General features: G+C 40.9%; 1 protein-coding gene across 4 annotated transcripts in view; it reads left to right on the top strand.

Annotated features, from left to right (window-relative positions):
- Positions 1–17555, top strand: part of LOC137313795 (charged multivesicular body protein 4b-like) — a 72982-nt gene that overhangs the window by 306 nt on the left and 55121 nt on the right. For all 4 annotated transcript variants that reach the window (XR_010961058.1, XM_067979586.1, XM_067979587.1 and 1 more), the window contains exons 2-4: positions 8382–8559; positions 12582–12696; positions 15734–15839. Coding sequence is in view for 3 of the 4 variants with exons in the window: in XM_067979586.1 (XP_067835687.1) it covers positions 8382–8559; positions 12582–12696; positions 15734–15839 (399 nt within the window). In the remaining variant the exon portion in view is untranslated. The remainder of the gene's footprint in view (positions 1–8381; positions 8560–12581; positions 12697–15733; positions 15840–17555) is intronic.

The following is a 17555-nucleotide window of genomic DNA, read 5'->3' as shown; positions in this document are numbered from 1 at the left end:
CACAGCCAGCCAGAAATATACAGCACCAGGGCAGGAGAGACAGGGACACAACTACCTCTCCCCTCCGAGTATACAGTGCACCACGGGCAGGAGAGACAGGGACACAACTACCTCTCCCCTCCGAGTATACAGTACACCAGGGCAGGAGAGACAGGGACACAACTACCTCTCCCCTCCGAGTATACAGTGCACCACGGGCAGGAGAGACAGGGACACAACTACCTCTCCCCTCCGAGTATACAGTGCACCACGGGCAGGAGAGACAGGGACACAACTACCTCTCCCCTCCGAGTATACAGTACACCAGAGCAGGAGAGACAGGGACACAACTACCTCTCCCCTCCGAGTATACAGTACACCAGAGCAGGAGAGACAGGGACACAATTTCTCCTCCCTTCCGAGTATACAGCACACCAGGGCAGGAGAGATAGGGACACAACTACCTCTCCCCTCTGAGTATACAGTATACGGTACACCAGAGCAGGAGAGACAGGAACACAACTACCTCTCCCCTCTGAGTATATGGTACACCAATGACAAGAAAGGCATGAATGCAACTATCCCATCCCTGGGAATATATCATTACACCAAGGGCCAGAGAGGCAAGAACAGTTTTACCTCTGAATAAAAGTAATAATACATATCATGAGCAAGGGGTAGGAAATCACCTTCAAAACACCACAAGTAACAAGTGAGGTAGTGACATGACACCCCAATCCCTCAAAGATAACAGAATACTAGGGGTAAGATGGAAATACTATTCTGCCCCTTCAAATATAACACAGCATCAGGTGCTAGAGATAGGAAATCATCTCCAAAACAGCACAAATAACAAGTGAGGTGGAAGTACAGCTCCCGTAGCACCATGGACAAGAGGGATAGCAACACTATCCCAACCCCTTAAACATAACACCTAACTCTCCCTCCAAAATATAACACAGTACTGCATATTCTTTATGGATCTTTGGTGTGTATTTAAAGAGGACATGTATAAATAGTGTGTATGAAAGTATAGAAAATACACCACTAATAAATAGCAGACCTACTAATTAACAAGCATTCTAATTGCAAGTGAGTCTGCTGTCACAAGTGATATATTTTCCAATTACCAGCTATCTTGGGTATATTATTTACTGTGTACACGGTATGCAAATTGAACTACGCCTCCATTCAGCAGTAGTGTATGACAAGTATATGCACACACAATGGGTAAATATATAAGAGTTGTAGCACAAAGCAGCAACTGTTTACAGTTAATACAGTTTTATATTTAAAGAGGTTCATGTATTAGAAACAAAAAATCTTGCAGCCAGCAAAGACCATGTGTTCGTCTCATCAGTCTTCCTGCTGTTCTAACAGTTCTATCCAATAAATTGATTCTCCAAGATATGTGTCCAATTCAATTCTGAAGTGATCTAAGCTACTTGCTCCTACAATCTCCCGTAGCAAGATATTCAAAAAACTAGCCACCCTGTCAGTGAAAATAATGCTTTATGTTCCACCTGAATCAGCTTATACTTATTTGGCCATCCTGTAGCAACCAAATTGCCCGGACTGTCCTCTACATCCCTAAGCTTTCCTAATTTTAATACCTCAATATCCCCATCAGTCTCCTCCTACCAAATGAGGCATCCCACTTTTGTGAGTGAATCCACGTACGTTTTATTCTCTAGTCCCCTAATCGTTCTAGTAACTCTGCACCTTTCTCAGCAGATGCATCCTTCCTGTAATGAGGGTTTCAGAAGCCTGACCAACACTCTATAAGTGGCAGGACAACCTCCCTTTGATTTACATTCTATTTCCCTTTTTGCACAACCTAATGTCCGTTTGCTTTTTTGATAGCAGCCTCATGTAGGCTTGATGTCTTGTGGGATTTATTTATAACTGCCAGATCCCTTTCCTGATTCATCTTAATCCTACAGTTGTGCTGCTTATTTTGTATCTCTAGGAGCATGACTTTACACTTATATTGACATTTTAAACTGCATCTGCCAATTGTTTTCCAACTTCCCAGTCTAAGTTCCTTACGTAGCTTGTCCCCATCTTCTGCTGTATTAAGAAGGACAAAAGAACTTCTATTTATTAACTGCCTTTCACTACCTCAGAACTCCCAAAGCACTTCACAGTCAATTAAGTGCTTTTGAAGTGTAGTCATTGTTGCAATGTCGGCAAAGGTGGTAGCCAATTTGCGCACAGCAAGGTCCCACAAACAACAATGAGATAAATGACTACATAATCTGTTTTGGCGGTGGTGGTTGAAGGATGACTGTTAGCCAGGAGACCAGGAAACCTTCCTGCTCTTTGAGTAATGTCATGGGATATTTTACGGCCATCACGGCAGATGGGACCTCGGTTTAACGTCTCATCTGAGCGACAGCACCTCTGATGGGACAAAATTCCTTCAGTACTGCACTGAAATGCCAGCCTAGATTATTTGCTGTAGTCTCTGGAGTGGGGCTTGAACCCACAACCTTGACTTAAAGGTGAGAGAGCTACCACTGAGCCAGTGCTGCCACTTTTATTAGGCACCTCTGCTATTTTGGTGTCAGCCGTGAACTTTGAGATGAAGCTACTGACACCTTCTTCCAGGTCATTTTTAAAAGGATCCCCTCCATCCAGAATACTTGCCATTGACACAGACCCTCTGTTTCCTATTTCCCAGCTATGATTCGGTCCATCTTAGCACACTGCTTCCAACGCTATGCATGCTAATGTTCTCCCCTAATTTTCTCTGAGATGCCTTCTTGAAATTTTTACTACAATCTAAGTAAACTGGACTTTGGTTTTATAGAGAATTCAGAGTTGTTGAGGAGAAATAACTGCTCAGCCCAAATTAATTTGTAAACAATTTTACAACACCAAGTTATAGTCCAACAAATTTATTTTAAATTCCACAAGCTTTCGGAGGCTTCCTCCTTCGTCAGGTGAAGGAGGAAACCTCTGAAAGCTTGTGGAATTTAAAATAAATTTGTTGGACTATAACTTGGTGTTGTAAAATTGTTTACAATTGTCAACCCCAGTCCATCACCGGCATCTCCAAATTAATTTGAGTTGTGGTATTAGAATTATGCTGAAAATTGTTTAGACCACTGAGAACTGGATTGACCACCCAAATTCACTTCTAAGAAATGATATAATAAAGTATAAGCTTTGACAGTTTGTGTCTGTAGGTGCCACAAAATAGACAACATATATATGTATATACGGAAGGTTTTGTGGCTTTAGTGAAAAACAGAATAGCACCATTGCACATTTAAAATGCCACCTTAGATGAACCAAAAATGTTGGGGGGGGTGGGGGGAGCAGAGCAGAGCAGATCTGATTATAGTGTGCTTTCAGAAAATCACTGCTAAAGTTATGCTGAATCAGATAAATAGGAACCCGCCCATTTTCTTTTGGGATCACCCCTCTTGCCTATTTTGGACCAGTATGTAATGATGTGACACAAATTAATCTCCCTCCCAGGCTCATTGTGATACAACAGGTGTTGGATTAAACACAAAAAGCAGATTATATCTGATGATCAGAGGTCTCCTAATGATGTCAGAATGTCGTGTACCCTCGTCGGTTGTTTTAAATGTAATAACGTGTTATGTCGTCAGGTAATAATCCAGTTTTTTTCTGAATGGTTGGTTGGTTGCTCTGTTTTGTACAGACCATTAAGTAGTGACGTTGAGGAAAACCCAATCCTGTCAGAAAATCTAAAAGTGCCCCCCTGAATGGAGGTGTCACTAATAATAGCAAACAAACTAAAATCAATATCCTGTAATTCAAATAACAATAGTCATATTTATATCAATAATAATCAATTGATGCCATCAAGTGAGTGTCAAATTCCTATGTTGTGACTGGCTAGTGAGATTGGGTTGTATAATGTATTGTATTATGAGATTATCCTGTTTCTGTAGAATGTAGTTACATTTTTATTGTCTGCAGTTTTTTTATATACCGAATTAGCCATAATCCCAATGAGCACTATTAAGGTGTACATAGTTTCATTTTTGGAAACTTGCCAAGTTAGAACAGGGTGTTTTCATTTGAAAGAGCTTTCCTGAACCAGCGCAATTGGTAGAAACTCACAATGTCAACCTGATCCGGGCGAATTGAATCTTAAACCGGCGTAAAAGATCGTGGAAAACACGAACGCCAGTGGTTTTGGGCATAATTCGCGTTTAAAATTCCCTGATCTTTTGCACTGGTTTGGACGATTGCGCTGGAATCTCAGTGTTAGGTCCCTTGCTGTTTGTGGAATATATTAATGATTTGGACTTGAATGTAGGGGGCATGATTGGCCAATTTGCAGATGACACAAAAATTGGCCGTGTTGTTGATAGTGAAGAGAATAGCTGTAGACTCCAAGAAGATATCAATGGGTTGGTGGAGTGGGTGGAAAAGTGGCTAGTGGAGCTCAACCCGGAGAAGTGTGAGGTAATGCACTTAGGGAGGGCAAACAGTAAAAGGGAATACGCAGTAAACGGGAATGTATTGAGAGGGGTAGAGGAAGTGAGGGACCTTGGAGTGCATGTTCACAGGTCCCTGAAGGTGGCAGTACAGGTAGATAAGATCGTGAAGAAGGCATACGGAATGCTCTTTGTTATTAGCTGAGATATAGAATACAAAAGCAGAGATGTAATGATGGAACTGTATAAAATGCAGGTAAGGCCACAGCTGGAGTATTGTGTGCAGTTCAGGTCCCCACATTACAGGAAGGACGTAATTGCTCTGGAGAGAGTGCAGAGAAGATTTACAAGAATGTTGCCAGGGCTTGAAAATTGCAGCTACGAGGAGAGATTGGATAGGCTGGGGTTGTTTTCCTTAGAGCAGAGGAGGCTGAGGGGAGACTTGATTGAGCGGAGAGTTCAAGAACTAGAGGACATAGATTTAAGATGATTGGCGGAAGGATTAGAGGGGATATGAGGAAAAACTTTTTTATCCGGAGGTTGGTGGGTGTATGGAATTTTGCTGCCCGAATTGGTGGTAGAGGCAAGGACCCTCAACTCTTTTTAAAAAGGACCTGGACCTGCACCTAGTGCTGTAGGCTGCAGGGCTATGGACCGGGTGCTGGAAGGTAGGATTAGAATGGGCGCCTGGTTGTTCTTCGAGCCGGCACGGACACGATGGTCCGAATAGCCCCCTTCTGTGCTGTATCTTTTCTATGGTTCTATTCTATGGTTCTATCTGGGCGTAAAACCAGCGGAAACGTGGAAACTCTACCCCCTCAACTTATTTTAAACAAAGCTATCCTCACAAACCAAATACACGTTGGGAAACAATGCAACATTTCACTCATGAAGATAATATTTCAGTGATTTTGTCAGTCGTTTGTACAGGGGTGCACTACTCAAGTGGCCTTTCTTCAGGTATAAGGCTTAAAGAGTGAGTATCGGTGTGTTGCCATCAATGCCGAGCCAGCTCCCGGTATCACTGTGTCATGCTACTAGTGGTTGCTGGATATCATACGGGAGTGGGACTCTGGCCATTTTTTTCTCTCTCGTTCGGTTATGCTGAGGCGAATTTGTTGTATACTCTAAATTTGGCTGCCAGTTTAGAGTAGCAATTGAACCCTCATAGTTTCTTTGGGTGTGTGGTATGTTTTCTCACTGAACTATTTGCAGAGGTTCTTAAAGGCACATCTTGATTTGTTTCTACCATTAAAGATTGCAATATGTCATATTTGTGCTTGGTTTAAAGCTAAGTCATTTCTTATCACTAAAATCTGTTAAAAGCTAATAGAGAATAAAACTTCAGTGAAATTTGAATGGAACAAAATTACTAAATCAAATAAGTTGATTTAATGTTTGTATTTGAATAGTAAATTTTTGTTTAGGCTTTATAGAGTGCCTTTTCTGCCATATTATACAACATATATAACTTGCACAAATTGCATTCCAGTAAGCAAATTTACTATGTGATGCTAAATATTAGATGGGAATTAATATTGCACATTTCAAAGAATACAGTTCTAATTTTGAGCATGTATAGAACTGCTACTGTAGTTTTCCGGGGTTAATGGTTATTCATTTCACATCTTGATTTGTTAATTGTTAAATGTTTGAGAAGGAGGACCATTTTGACATTTTTATCGTAATGCATGGTTTCCCTCTGATTTTATTTTGCATGTTTTAATTGGGCACATGTGTTTCTCTTGACAGATCACCTCTGGTTTATTCACTTTCTTCATACTTGCAGAAGGAACACCTCCAAATCTTTTCAGTCTTCTCTGGCCTGATCTGTGATAAAAGCTACGTAAACCTGTAGTCCTTCTTTCTGTCAGATCACCTGTAAGTCTCATTTGGTGAATGGTTTAAACTCTGGGGCTGTTTTTTTCCCTTTCCAAGAAACTTCTTTTCTGTCTCTAAATATGAATGTACTGTAGAATAATGTCAGAATTTTGCTTAAACTGAATTTGGTCCCAAAATTCTTAAGGATTTTTAGAAATGATGCATAACATTTGCATGTGAGATGAAATGTACACAATAGTTCTTGTGGTTTAACTTGTAATGAAGCACTGTGAAGTCATGTATGCATTTGGGCCCATTTCAAAATATTTTTTCTCCTTACTTTCCCTGAATTGTGCATCAATTCAGGTCAAGTCTGTTGAGAGGCATTGTTTTCGCAGACCAATTCCAATGCTGTTGCTGTGCAGGTGGCCTGGAACAACTTGTACTGATTCCCATTTTTCTTGTGGGAAGACTATAATTTTCTGCTTAGTACCTCCCCAAAAGGTTTGGGAATTTTGGGTGTAAACCACAAGCTGCCATCTTTCTCTCTGAATTTATGGACAATAATGATTCACAGCATTGCAAACAAAAGTGAAGTAAAAGTCACCTTAGTTTTGAGTAAATGGTGTATGTTGTACAAAGTGTTCTGGAACAATTTGAAACCCAAAGCCAAACAATGAGTACATAATGTCACACCCAGTGGTACCACTTTACCAGTGTTATTTAGAAGGCCTTCAGAAGTCGCTTTGTGTGCAGGTATGATGCTTGTAAGTTCCGAGTCTTGCATACGAATGAGAAAACAATAATAATGTTTCATTACTGTGTGCTGCATTTATTGCATTATCAGAACATTAAATATTATGTTTACTAGTGTTCATTATATTGTTTTAATAAACCTACAGTGTGCCTAGCTTTTTGAGGTGCATACAAAACACTGAGGCATCTTCCAGTTTTGCAAGTAATGTACTACTAAGAACCTAAGCTAATTGCACCACAATAGGTTTGATTTCACTGAATTGATATAATTTGGTGCTATTCGCTGTTGTGCAGCAATTCCAAGCAACGGTTTTGGCAACATCTATCTGCAATAGTAGGCAAGTATATATGTATTTTAGGAATGAAGAGTACATTAAAAAGTGTATTGCCAATTTCCTCTACCCCAAGAAGAAATGTTTACAGCACAGAAATAAACTGGTTTCCTTTCAACGCACTGCTTCAGTGGTTCTTTATTTTTTCTATGGCAACAGTTCTGAACTTGTGGATCTCAATTCCTTTCTCTTTGGAGGAGGGGCAGTGACCACTTACCATTCTGCTTCTTGATGTGGTCCTCAGTGCTGGTCCCAACTCCCAACCGATGCTTCTGCTTTGCTTCAGGAGGTGATTTTTTTGCTGTGTGCTGCAAGTGTGAATTTCTGAACTTGGAACAGTTTTTGCCAGATCGAAAAGTCTGCTCCTGGAGCAAGCGAAAGTGGAAGGAAGGAGCCAGGATCAGCAGCCATGTGCGTGGCAGGGAGGAGCACCTGTGTGGTATGGGAGCATACCTCGAGGAGCAGGGTGGCAAAGAGGAGTGACTCAGGAAGTGGAGTAACTTTTTAGTATTTAGTTAGTCATGAGTAAATTATGGTCACAGGAAAATTTTGCCCCGCCAGCACAGTGTTCCAATGGAGGGTTCCCACCCATGCGCCAACATGTTTATCCCTCCTCAAGAAATGCCGACACACCCATCCCACAATGCTGGCATCTCCTATTGTAAAGAAAGTGGGAGTTAAAATCATGGTTTGAAGCTATTAAAATCAATATTAAAGCCAGTGGGTTACAGAGTGTCTAATAAAAAGATAAAGTGCTGTTCCTCAAGCTTTTGTTTCAGATTTCTAGCAATTGCAGTTTTTTGCTCTTTATCATCGAAGTAGGACCCAGTCCAATGGGCACATACCTCATCCAGCTGAAATAATGCATCCTACTCATGAATATCCATCTTCTTGGTCAGTTGCAGTTGTTTCTTTTTCTCTGCTTATATGTTGCATTGGGTATTCCTTTTTTTTTCTAGTTTCCCTTGATGATTATGTGGTGGATATTCTGAAAATACTTTCTGAAAATCTGATACTAAAGTTATATTCCTTGAACTGATTACATTCATAGTTATATTGTTTCTTTTCCCAGCTGCCCTACAAGCACTCAAACGAAAGAAGAGATTTGAAAAACAGTTAGCACAGATTGATGGTACACTCTCTACAATTGAATTCCAACGAGAAGCATTAGAAAATGCAAACACAAATACTGAAGTATTGAAATCTATGGGCTATGCTGCAAAGGCCATAAAAGCTGCTCATGAGCACATGTAAGTGATCCATCTGTGCCAAATTCTAGTTAGCTTATTTCCAAATAAGTGATTCTAATAATTGACATTACTTTGGATCCATATTGCATTCAATTTTTTTTAGTCCCTATTGTTGTTTGTGTGGATATATCGGGGGGACGGTACGGGGTGATAGTCAGGAGGATGGACGAGCGATGACTGGCAGTTGCTCCCAGTTTTAATGTGGGGCAGGGAGGAGCACTACTGCTCCTCCCCAACTCCACATTCAGTTAAGGAGGTGGGGTGGCAATTTTGATTAAATAAACAATTACAGCTGTGAGTAGGGATGATAAGTTAGAAGGAACATCAAATGAGGCCATATGGGTTGAGCTAAGGAACAAAATAGGGGCAGTTGCACTACTGGGAGTGTACTGTAGACCCCCAAACAGTCAGAGGGGGATAGAAGAGCAAATATTTAGGCAAATTCCTGAGAACTGCAAAAACAATAGGGCAGTAATACGGGATTTCAACTACTCTAATATTAACTGGGATACAAACAGTGTGAAAGGCATAGAGGGCACAAAATTCTTAAATTGCATTTTCAGGAGAACTTTTTTTAGCCAGTAGGTAGCAAGCCCAACAAGAGAGGGGGCAGTTCTGGATTTAGTTTTAGGAAATGAAGCTGGGCAGGTTGAAGGAGTTCAGAGGTCCAAGAGATTCAGAATCAACATGTTCCCACAAAGAAATAGGGTGGGACTGGCAATTCTAGAGCCCACTGGATGTCAAGGAGCATACAGGGTAGGATAAGGCAGAAAAGGAAAGCTTATGTCAGACACCGAGAACTCAATACTGCAGAAAGTCTAGAGGAGTATAGAAAGTGCAGGGGTGAAATTAAAAAGGAAATTAGGAAAGCAAAGAGAGGGCATGAAAAAATATTGGCAAGTAAAATGAAGGAAAACCCAAAGATGTTTTAAAAATACATTACGAGTAAGAGGATAACTAAGGAAAGAGTAGGGCCTATTAGCGACCAAAAAGATAACCTATGTATGGAGGCGGAAGATGTTGCTATGGTTCTTAATGAATACTTTGTGTCTGTCTTCACAAAAGAGAGGGACGATGCAGACATTGTAGTTAAGGAGGAGTGTGAAATATTGCATGGGCTAAACATAGTGAGAGAGGAAGTATTAAGGGGATTAGCATCTTTGAAAGTAGATAAATCACAAGGGCCGGATGAAATGTATCCCAGGCTGTTAAAAGAAACAAGGGAGGAAATAGCGGAGGTTCTGACCATCATTTTCCAATCCTCACTGGATACAGGCGTGGTGCCGGAGGATTGGAGGACTGCTAACATTGTACCATTATTTAAAAAGGGAGCGAGGGATAGACCAAGTAATTATAGGCCAGTCAGTTTAACCTCGGTGGAGGGCAAATTATTGGAATCAATTCTGAGGGACAGGATAAACCGTCACTTAGAAAGGCACGGAGTAATCAAGGACAGTCATCGTGGATTTGTTAAGGGAAGGTCGTGTCTGACTAACTTGATTGAATTTTTTGAGGCGGTATCAAGGAGGGTAGATGAGGGTAGCGCAATTGATGTAGTCTACATGGATTTTAGCAAGGTTTTTGACAAGGTCCCACATGGCAGACTGGTCAAAAAAGTACAAGCTCATGGGATCCAAGGGAAAGTGGCAAGTTGGATCCAAAATTGGCTCAGTGGCAGGAAGCAAAGGGTAAAGGTCGATGTTTTTGTGCCTGGAAGGATGTTTCCAGTGGGGTTCTGCAGGGCTCAGTACTAGGTCCCTTGCTTTTTGTGGTATTTATTAATGATTAGGACTTAAATGTAGGGGGTATGATTAAGAAGTTTGCAGATGACACAAAAATTGGTTGTGTGGTTGATAGTGAGGAGGAAAGCTGTAGACTGCAGGAAGATATCAATGGACTAGTCAGGTGGGCAGAAAAGTGGCAAACGGAATTCAATCTGGAGAAATGTGAGGTAATGCATTTGGGGAGGGCAAACAAGGCAAGGAACTACACAGTAAATGGGAGGATACTGAAAGGTGTCGAGGAAGTGAGGGACCTTGGAGTACATGTCCACAGATCCCTGAAGGTAGCAGGACAGGTAGATAAGGTGGTTAAGAAGGCCATTCAGCCCATCGTGTCTGCACCGGCTGAGAAACGAGCCACCCAGCCTCCCTACGTTTAAGCCCAAATCATTAATGAATACCACAAAAAGCAAAGGACCTAGTACCGAGCCCTGCGGCACCCCACTAGAAACAGCCGGCGCAAAAACACCTGTTGACCATTACCCTTTGCTTCCTGCCACTGAACCAATTTTGGATCCAATTTGCCACATTCCCTTGACCTTTACTTTTTTGACCAATCTGTCACGTGGGACCTTGTCAAAAGCCTTGCTAAAATCCATGTAGACTACATCAATTGCGCTACCCTCATCGATCCTTCTGGTCACCTCCTCGAAAATTCAATCAAGTTAGTCAGACACGACCTCTCCTTAACAAATCCGTGCTGACTGTCCTTGATTAGTCCGTGCCTTTCTAAGTGACAGTTTATCCTGTCCCTCAGAATTGATTCCAATAATTTGCCCACCACTGAGGTTAGGCTGACTGGCCTGTAATTACTCGGTCTATCCTTTGCTCCCTTTTTAAACAATGGTACAACGTTAGCAGTCCTCCAATCCTCCGGCACTACGCCTGTATCCAGTGAAGTTTGGAAAATGATTGTTAAAGCCTCCGCTATTTCCTCCCTGGCTTCTTTTAATAGCCTGGGATACATTTCATCCGGCCCTTGTGATTTATCTACTTTCAAAGATGCTAATCCCCTTAATACTTCCTCTCCCACTATGTTTATCCCATCCAATATTTCACACTTCTTCTTAACTTCAATCCCTATATCATCCCTCTCCTTTGTGAAGACAGACACAAAGTATTCATTAAGAACCATACCCACATATAGTTTACTTTTTTGGTCTCTAATAGGCCCTACTCTTTCCTTAGTTATCCTCTTGCTCTTTATGTATTTATAAGACATCTTTTGGTTTTCTTTGATTTTACTTGCTAATATTTTTTCATGCTCTCTCTTTGCCTTTCCCAATTTCCTTTTTAACTTCACCCCTGCACTTTGTATACTCCTCTAAGCTTTCCATATTATTGAGTTCCCAGTGTCTATTACAGGCTTTCTTTTTCTGCCTTATCTTACCCTGAATGCTTCTTGACATCCAGGGGCCTCTAGATTTGGCAGCCCCTCCCTTTTTCTTTGTTGGAACATGTTTACCCTTAACCCCTTGAATCACCCCTTTGAATGTCTCCCACTGCTCTGACACTGACTTCAAGTAGCTGTTTCTAGTTTGCTTCTGCTAAATCACTTCTCAGTTTAGTAAAATTGGCCTTTCCCCAATTGAAAACTTTAACTGCTGCTCTGTCTTTTTTTGTCCTTTTCCATAACTATGCTAAAACTAACTGTATTATGATCACTACCACCAAAATGCTCTCCCACTGCTACTTCTTCCACCTGCCCCTCTTCATTTCCTAGAACTAAATCCAGAACTGCACCCCCCGCCTCTCGTTGGGCTTGCTATACACTGGCTAAAAAAATTCTTCTGTATGCAATTTAAGAATTCTGCGCCCTCTATGCCATTCACACTGTTTGTATCCCAGTTAATATTAGGGTAGTTGAAATCCCCTACTATTACTGCCCTATTGTTTTTGCACTTCTCAGAAATGTGCCTACATATTTGCTCCTCTATCTCCCTCTGACTGTTTGGGGGTCTATAGTACACTCCCAGTAGTGTGACTGCCCCTTTTTTGTTCTTTAGCTCAACCCATAAGGCCTCATTTGATGCTCCTTCATATACCAGGTTAGTTTATTAAAGATTGAAATTACATTAAAAAACTTTAAGTTTCTACATTAAATGTGTCTTATGAATAAAATGAAATCCCACAAAAACCCATAATTGTAGAGGCCAGTGTCTGAAATGGTTTGAAGGAAAACTGAGTTGGTAAAACTGAAGCTAAAGTTTTGGAGGTATTAATTGATTTCTTTTCCCCCAGGGATTTAGATAAAATTGATGAGATGATGCAAGATATCACAGAACAGCATGAAATAGCACACGAAATCTCTGATGCAATTTCCCGACCAGCTGCATTTGGTTCAGAATTTGATGAGGTACATAAGAAAATATTTAATCAAATATAGATGACAAATCTGGAGTTGATTTGTGAAGGGGAGAAAATATACTGAAAGGAATTTTTTAAATGTATGAAAGATATTGAGGGGGTCTAATAAACAAATTTGGGCTCTTCCTGTTTACTATTGTTTATTTCTAGACATCAGCTGTTTGTTCCAGTGATGATAGCATGGCTGACAGTCGGGGAAATTCAAACTTTTTCCATTTGTGGGCCACACGATTGCTTATGGAGCCTGTGGGCTGCATGTAAAAAGCTGTATACTACTACTAACATTGTAAATCTATTTAGGATAGCCCAGGCTTTCTTACCCTTTTCCCATCCTTTCATTACTTTGAATCTTGTTTATTTTCCCCTTAGCTAAAAGCTGTAGATTTGCCTACCTGTAAGCTCAGTTGGGCTTATGACCTTTGCTGCTCAGGACTTTTTGGTGGACGGAATTTTTAAATAGAAGGATTGAAAAATGTCTTTTCACTGTCCTTTTTCACCAATCAGAAAATGACATTTTCAATCCAGCAGCCCTTTGCTGGTCACACTGGGAGCTTGCTAAGGATAGTCCAGGGTATATTTTCACATCATTTTTAATATTGGATATTCTGGAATTTATGAGTCAGTTCTGACCAGTGTGTGGATTTCATTGGAACTCAGTTGGCCCCTGCACCAAAAGCTTCTCTGAGATTGAATGTTGCAATGGTCAGCCACCTACTGCAGGCCCACAGACAGAATAATGTTGCAAATTCATTGGGGTGGGTTCTGTCCTATTTCCTCTAGCAGCAGTGACAATGATGGGTTAGTTCTTGTCTTGTGAAGGTACCTCTGCCGGTGTATCAAAAACCTTTCTTCCATTGTTTGGAGTCCACAGACGTTGGGCAGATAGGTTGAGCAGATAAAGCGTAGGAGGTGATATGCTGCCTTTATTGCTCAGTTCTGGATTGTTTTTAGCCTCTTAATCTGCCCCCGTCCCCATGTCCCTTCAATTTTCATCGTTACCAACACACTGGCAGACAGTAATTTGGGCTTGATGCAGCATTGGAGCTCTGCTACCTCTCTGTAGAGGTGTATATAGAGAAAAATCAGTTTAAAAAAAATCAGGTATAGATGAGCAGGACATGGAAATCAAAGAAGATTCAGGCAATGCGAGAGAAAGATCAGGCAAGAAAAAAAGACAGAAGTAGTTAAAGCAACAACAAAAAATACAATTGCTGATGTCTGGGAAAACCTTGGCTAAATCAATATTGGTATAATGGGGTTTACTTATGTACAAGTGCAATTGTAGCACAACATTAATTTCAAAACAGTGCTTTGAGGAGCTGTAAGGCTTAATATATGTATTAAAAATGACCACATTATTAGAGTTTCTATAAAAATAGTCCTTGTAGAATGCTGATATGTTTCTGAAATGGGAACTACTATCAAATAGTGTCACCTTACTTGTCATAAGTTATGGAACTGAAAGCATTGCTGAAAATATATTGAGCCATGTAATTACTTTTTCATTTTTGAAGAGACATAATGCAATCACCACATGTTCTGTTATAGATCTTGGAAATTTAAATCGCTCTGTGAACATTCATAAGAAAATAAGAAACAGGAGCAGGAGTAGGCCATCAGGCCCGTCAAGCCTGCTCCGCCATTCAACAAGATCATGGCTGATCTTCTACCTCAACGCCATTTTCCTGCACCGTCCCCATATCCCTTGATGCCTTTAATATCTATCGATCTCTGTTTTGAATGTACTCAATGACTGAGCCTCCACAGCCCTCTGGGGTAGAGAATTCCAAAGATTCACCACCCTCTGAGTGAAGAAATTTCTCCTCATCTCAGTCCTAAATGGCCTACCACTTATTCTGAGACTGTGACCCCTGGTTCTAGATTCCCCAGCCAGGGGAAACATCCTCCTTGCATCTACTCTGTCGAGCCCTGTAAGAATTTTGTATGTTTCAATGAAATTGTTGGCCTTAAAGAAATACTCTGAGCTGCCCTGATGGCTCTAGATGTACCACATGATTTATTGCTGAACTATAGAGTCTAGGAAGGACCAGGTTAAATCCCTGTTCTGTCCTGAGTTAGCAATTGACAGCCAGTGTAACAGTAGGGATGCTGCAATTGTCCCTGGGCCAAGTAGAAAAAGAAAACCAGCTTGATCTTGATCACTATGCAGTGACCCCTATTGCAAGTGAAGACTGCCACTTGGATAAGTTACCAGAGGGCTGCTGGCAACTGTACCTAAGCATGAGTTTTCTGGAGCTGAGAGGAAAGGGCTGAAAATTGGAAAAAGGGATGTTTATGTTTTTTTAAAAGAGTTTTGTCAGTTAATATAAATTAGTATGCCTATTGTATTAAGTTAGAGGTTAAGGTTATGTATTGGTCGGCCATTAACTATTGTATCCCTGACAAATAGTACCTTATGGTTGTCATTGTAATTGGAAACTGCAGTACTTTTTGTTGATAGCTGCACTATAAACAAGAAGAATGTGACTTTCGAAAAAGCTTGTCTCCATTTCCCAGGGTTCTTTGCTGATGAAGCTGAAACTGAGGAAAAGAGTAGGGTGCTAAATTTCTCAATATCTGCAATGCAAAGTTAGAAAATTCTATCCTTACAACTCTAGTGCTGTCATCTGCAGGCCAAGGAGTTCCCAATGAGGGATGGACACTGGGCAGCAGTTAGCAAGACAGATTTCTCTGGTTTGCTGTTGGTAGGGAAATTGGGCAGAGACCAATATAAGTGAGGATATGAATGACTTCATCTAATTTGTACTTCATACATGATTAGCTTGATCAGTTAGATCAATTAATGTTGTTTTATTAAAGTTTGTATTCCATTATGACCATAGCCCTTTATATATAAATTATTGTTGTTTCAAATTATTTAATTTATTTCTTGAACTTCTTTCAATTATGAGTGTTTTACCTTTCCATCTTTTATCAATTAAAAAATTCCAGTGTTTTAGTTGCTATGGGTAAATCTCAAAGTTCTTCCATGCCATCATAAATTGTTTGATGCACATTGTTTCCAGGATGAATTGCTGGCAGAATTAGAGGAGCTGGAACAAGAAGAATTAAATAAGAAAATGAGTAAAGGACTGCCAAAAGTTCCAACCACTTCCCTCCCATCCAGACAAGGTGAGCTAACTGGAGCTGGCTGTTGGAATTAATAAAGTATACAGGATGTTCTTGGACACTAATGTACCACAGGACTAGTGAAAATCCATTTGGAAAAAGGGAGTAAATTATACAAGTTTTCCACACTTAAGTATTTTTTATCGATAAAATCAATGTCTCTTGTTAAGAGTTTAACAAAAAGCACTTACAAGTATATTAACATTCAGTAAGCAACAACTTAATGAATTATATTGGGCCAGAATTTGCTCTCAAAATAACAGTGAGGCTAATGTGCTCGCCATTATTTATGCGCAAATGCTGCTGCAACTACAGGCAAGGGCAGCTGTGTGGTTAAACGTGGAATTCCAAAAGTTGCTGTCCGAGAGGCGCCGCTCTGCCGTTAGCTTTGCGAAAACGGCATCTCACTGTCTGCCTCACCAGTGAAATGCATTGAACAGCTTGTAGTTCCTGTATTTGCGCAGTAGATACAAACTAAATTCACCACAGAAAGTTAAGTCATAGAATCATAGAAAGGTTACAGCACGGAAGGAGGCCATTCAGCCCATCGAGTTCGTACCAGCTCTACGCAAGACCAATCCAGCTAGTCTCACTCCCCAGCCCTATCCCCGTAGCCCTGCAAATTTTTTCCTCTCAAGTACTTATCCAGTTCCCTTTTAGAGGCCATGATTGAATCTGCCTCCACCATCCCCGCGGGAAGTGCATTCCAGATCTTAACCATTTGCTGTGTAAAATAGTTTTTCCTCGTCACCTTTGGTTCTTTTGCCAATCACCTTAAATCTATGCCCTCTGGTTCTTGACCCTTCCGCCAATGGGAACAGTTTTTCTGTATCTACTCTGTCTAGACCCTTCATGATTTTGAATACCTCTATCAAATCTCCTCGCAACCTTCTCTGTTCCAAGGAGAATAACCCCAGCTCCTCCAGTCTATCCACGTAATTAAAGCCCCTCATTCCTGGAATCTCTTCTGCACCCTCTCTAAGGCCTTCACATCTTTGCTAAAGTGCGATACCCAGAACTGGACGCAATACTCCAGTTGTGGCCGAACCAATGTTTTATAAAGGTGGTTCATGACTTCCGTACTTTTGTGCACTGTACCTCTATTTACAAAGCCCAGGATCCCGTATGCTTTTTTAACCGCTTTCTCAACCTGCCCTGCCACCTTCAACGATTTGTGCACATATACCCCCAGATCTCTCTGTTCCTGTACCCCTTTTAGAATTGTGCCCTCTAGTTTATATTGCCTCTCCTCATTCTTCCTACCAAAATGTATCACTTTGCATTTTCTGCGTTAAATTTCATCTGCCACATGTCCACCCGTGCCACCAGCCTGTCTATATCCTCTTGAAGTCTATCACTATCCTCCTCACTGTTAACTACCCTTCCAAGTTTTGTGTCATCTGCAAATTTTGAAATTGTGCCCTGTATACCAAAGTCCAAGTCATTAATACATATCAAGAAAAGCAGTGGTCCCAGCACCAACCCCTGGGGAACACCATTGTATACCTCCCTCTAGTCCAAAAAACAACCGTTCACCACTACTCTCTGTTTCCTGTCACTTAGCCAATTCTGTATCCATGTTGCTACTGCCCCTTTTATTCCATGGGCCACAATCTTGATGATAAGCCTATCATGCGGCGCTTTATCAAACACCTTTTGAAAGTCCATATACACCACATCAACTGCATTGCCCTCATTTACCCTCTCTGCTACCTCATC

Source organism: Heptranchias perlo, chromosome 3 (assembly GCF_035084215.1).
Source record: "Heptranchias perlo isolate sHepPer1 chromosome 3, sHepPer1.hap1, whole genome shotgun sequence".
Lineage (NCBI taxonomy): Eukaryota > Metazoa > Chordata > Chondrichthyes > Hexanchiformes > Hexanchidae > Heptranchias > Heptranchias perlo.
The sequence above is the reverse complement of the archived record's forward strand: the minus strand, read 5'-3'. Positions and strand labels throughout refer to the sequence as shown.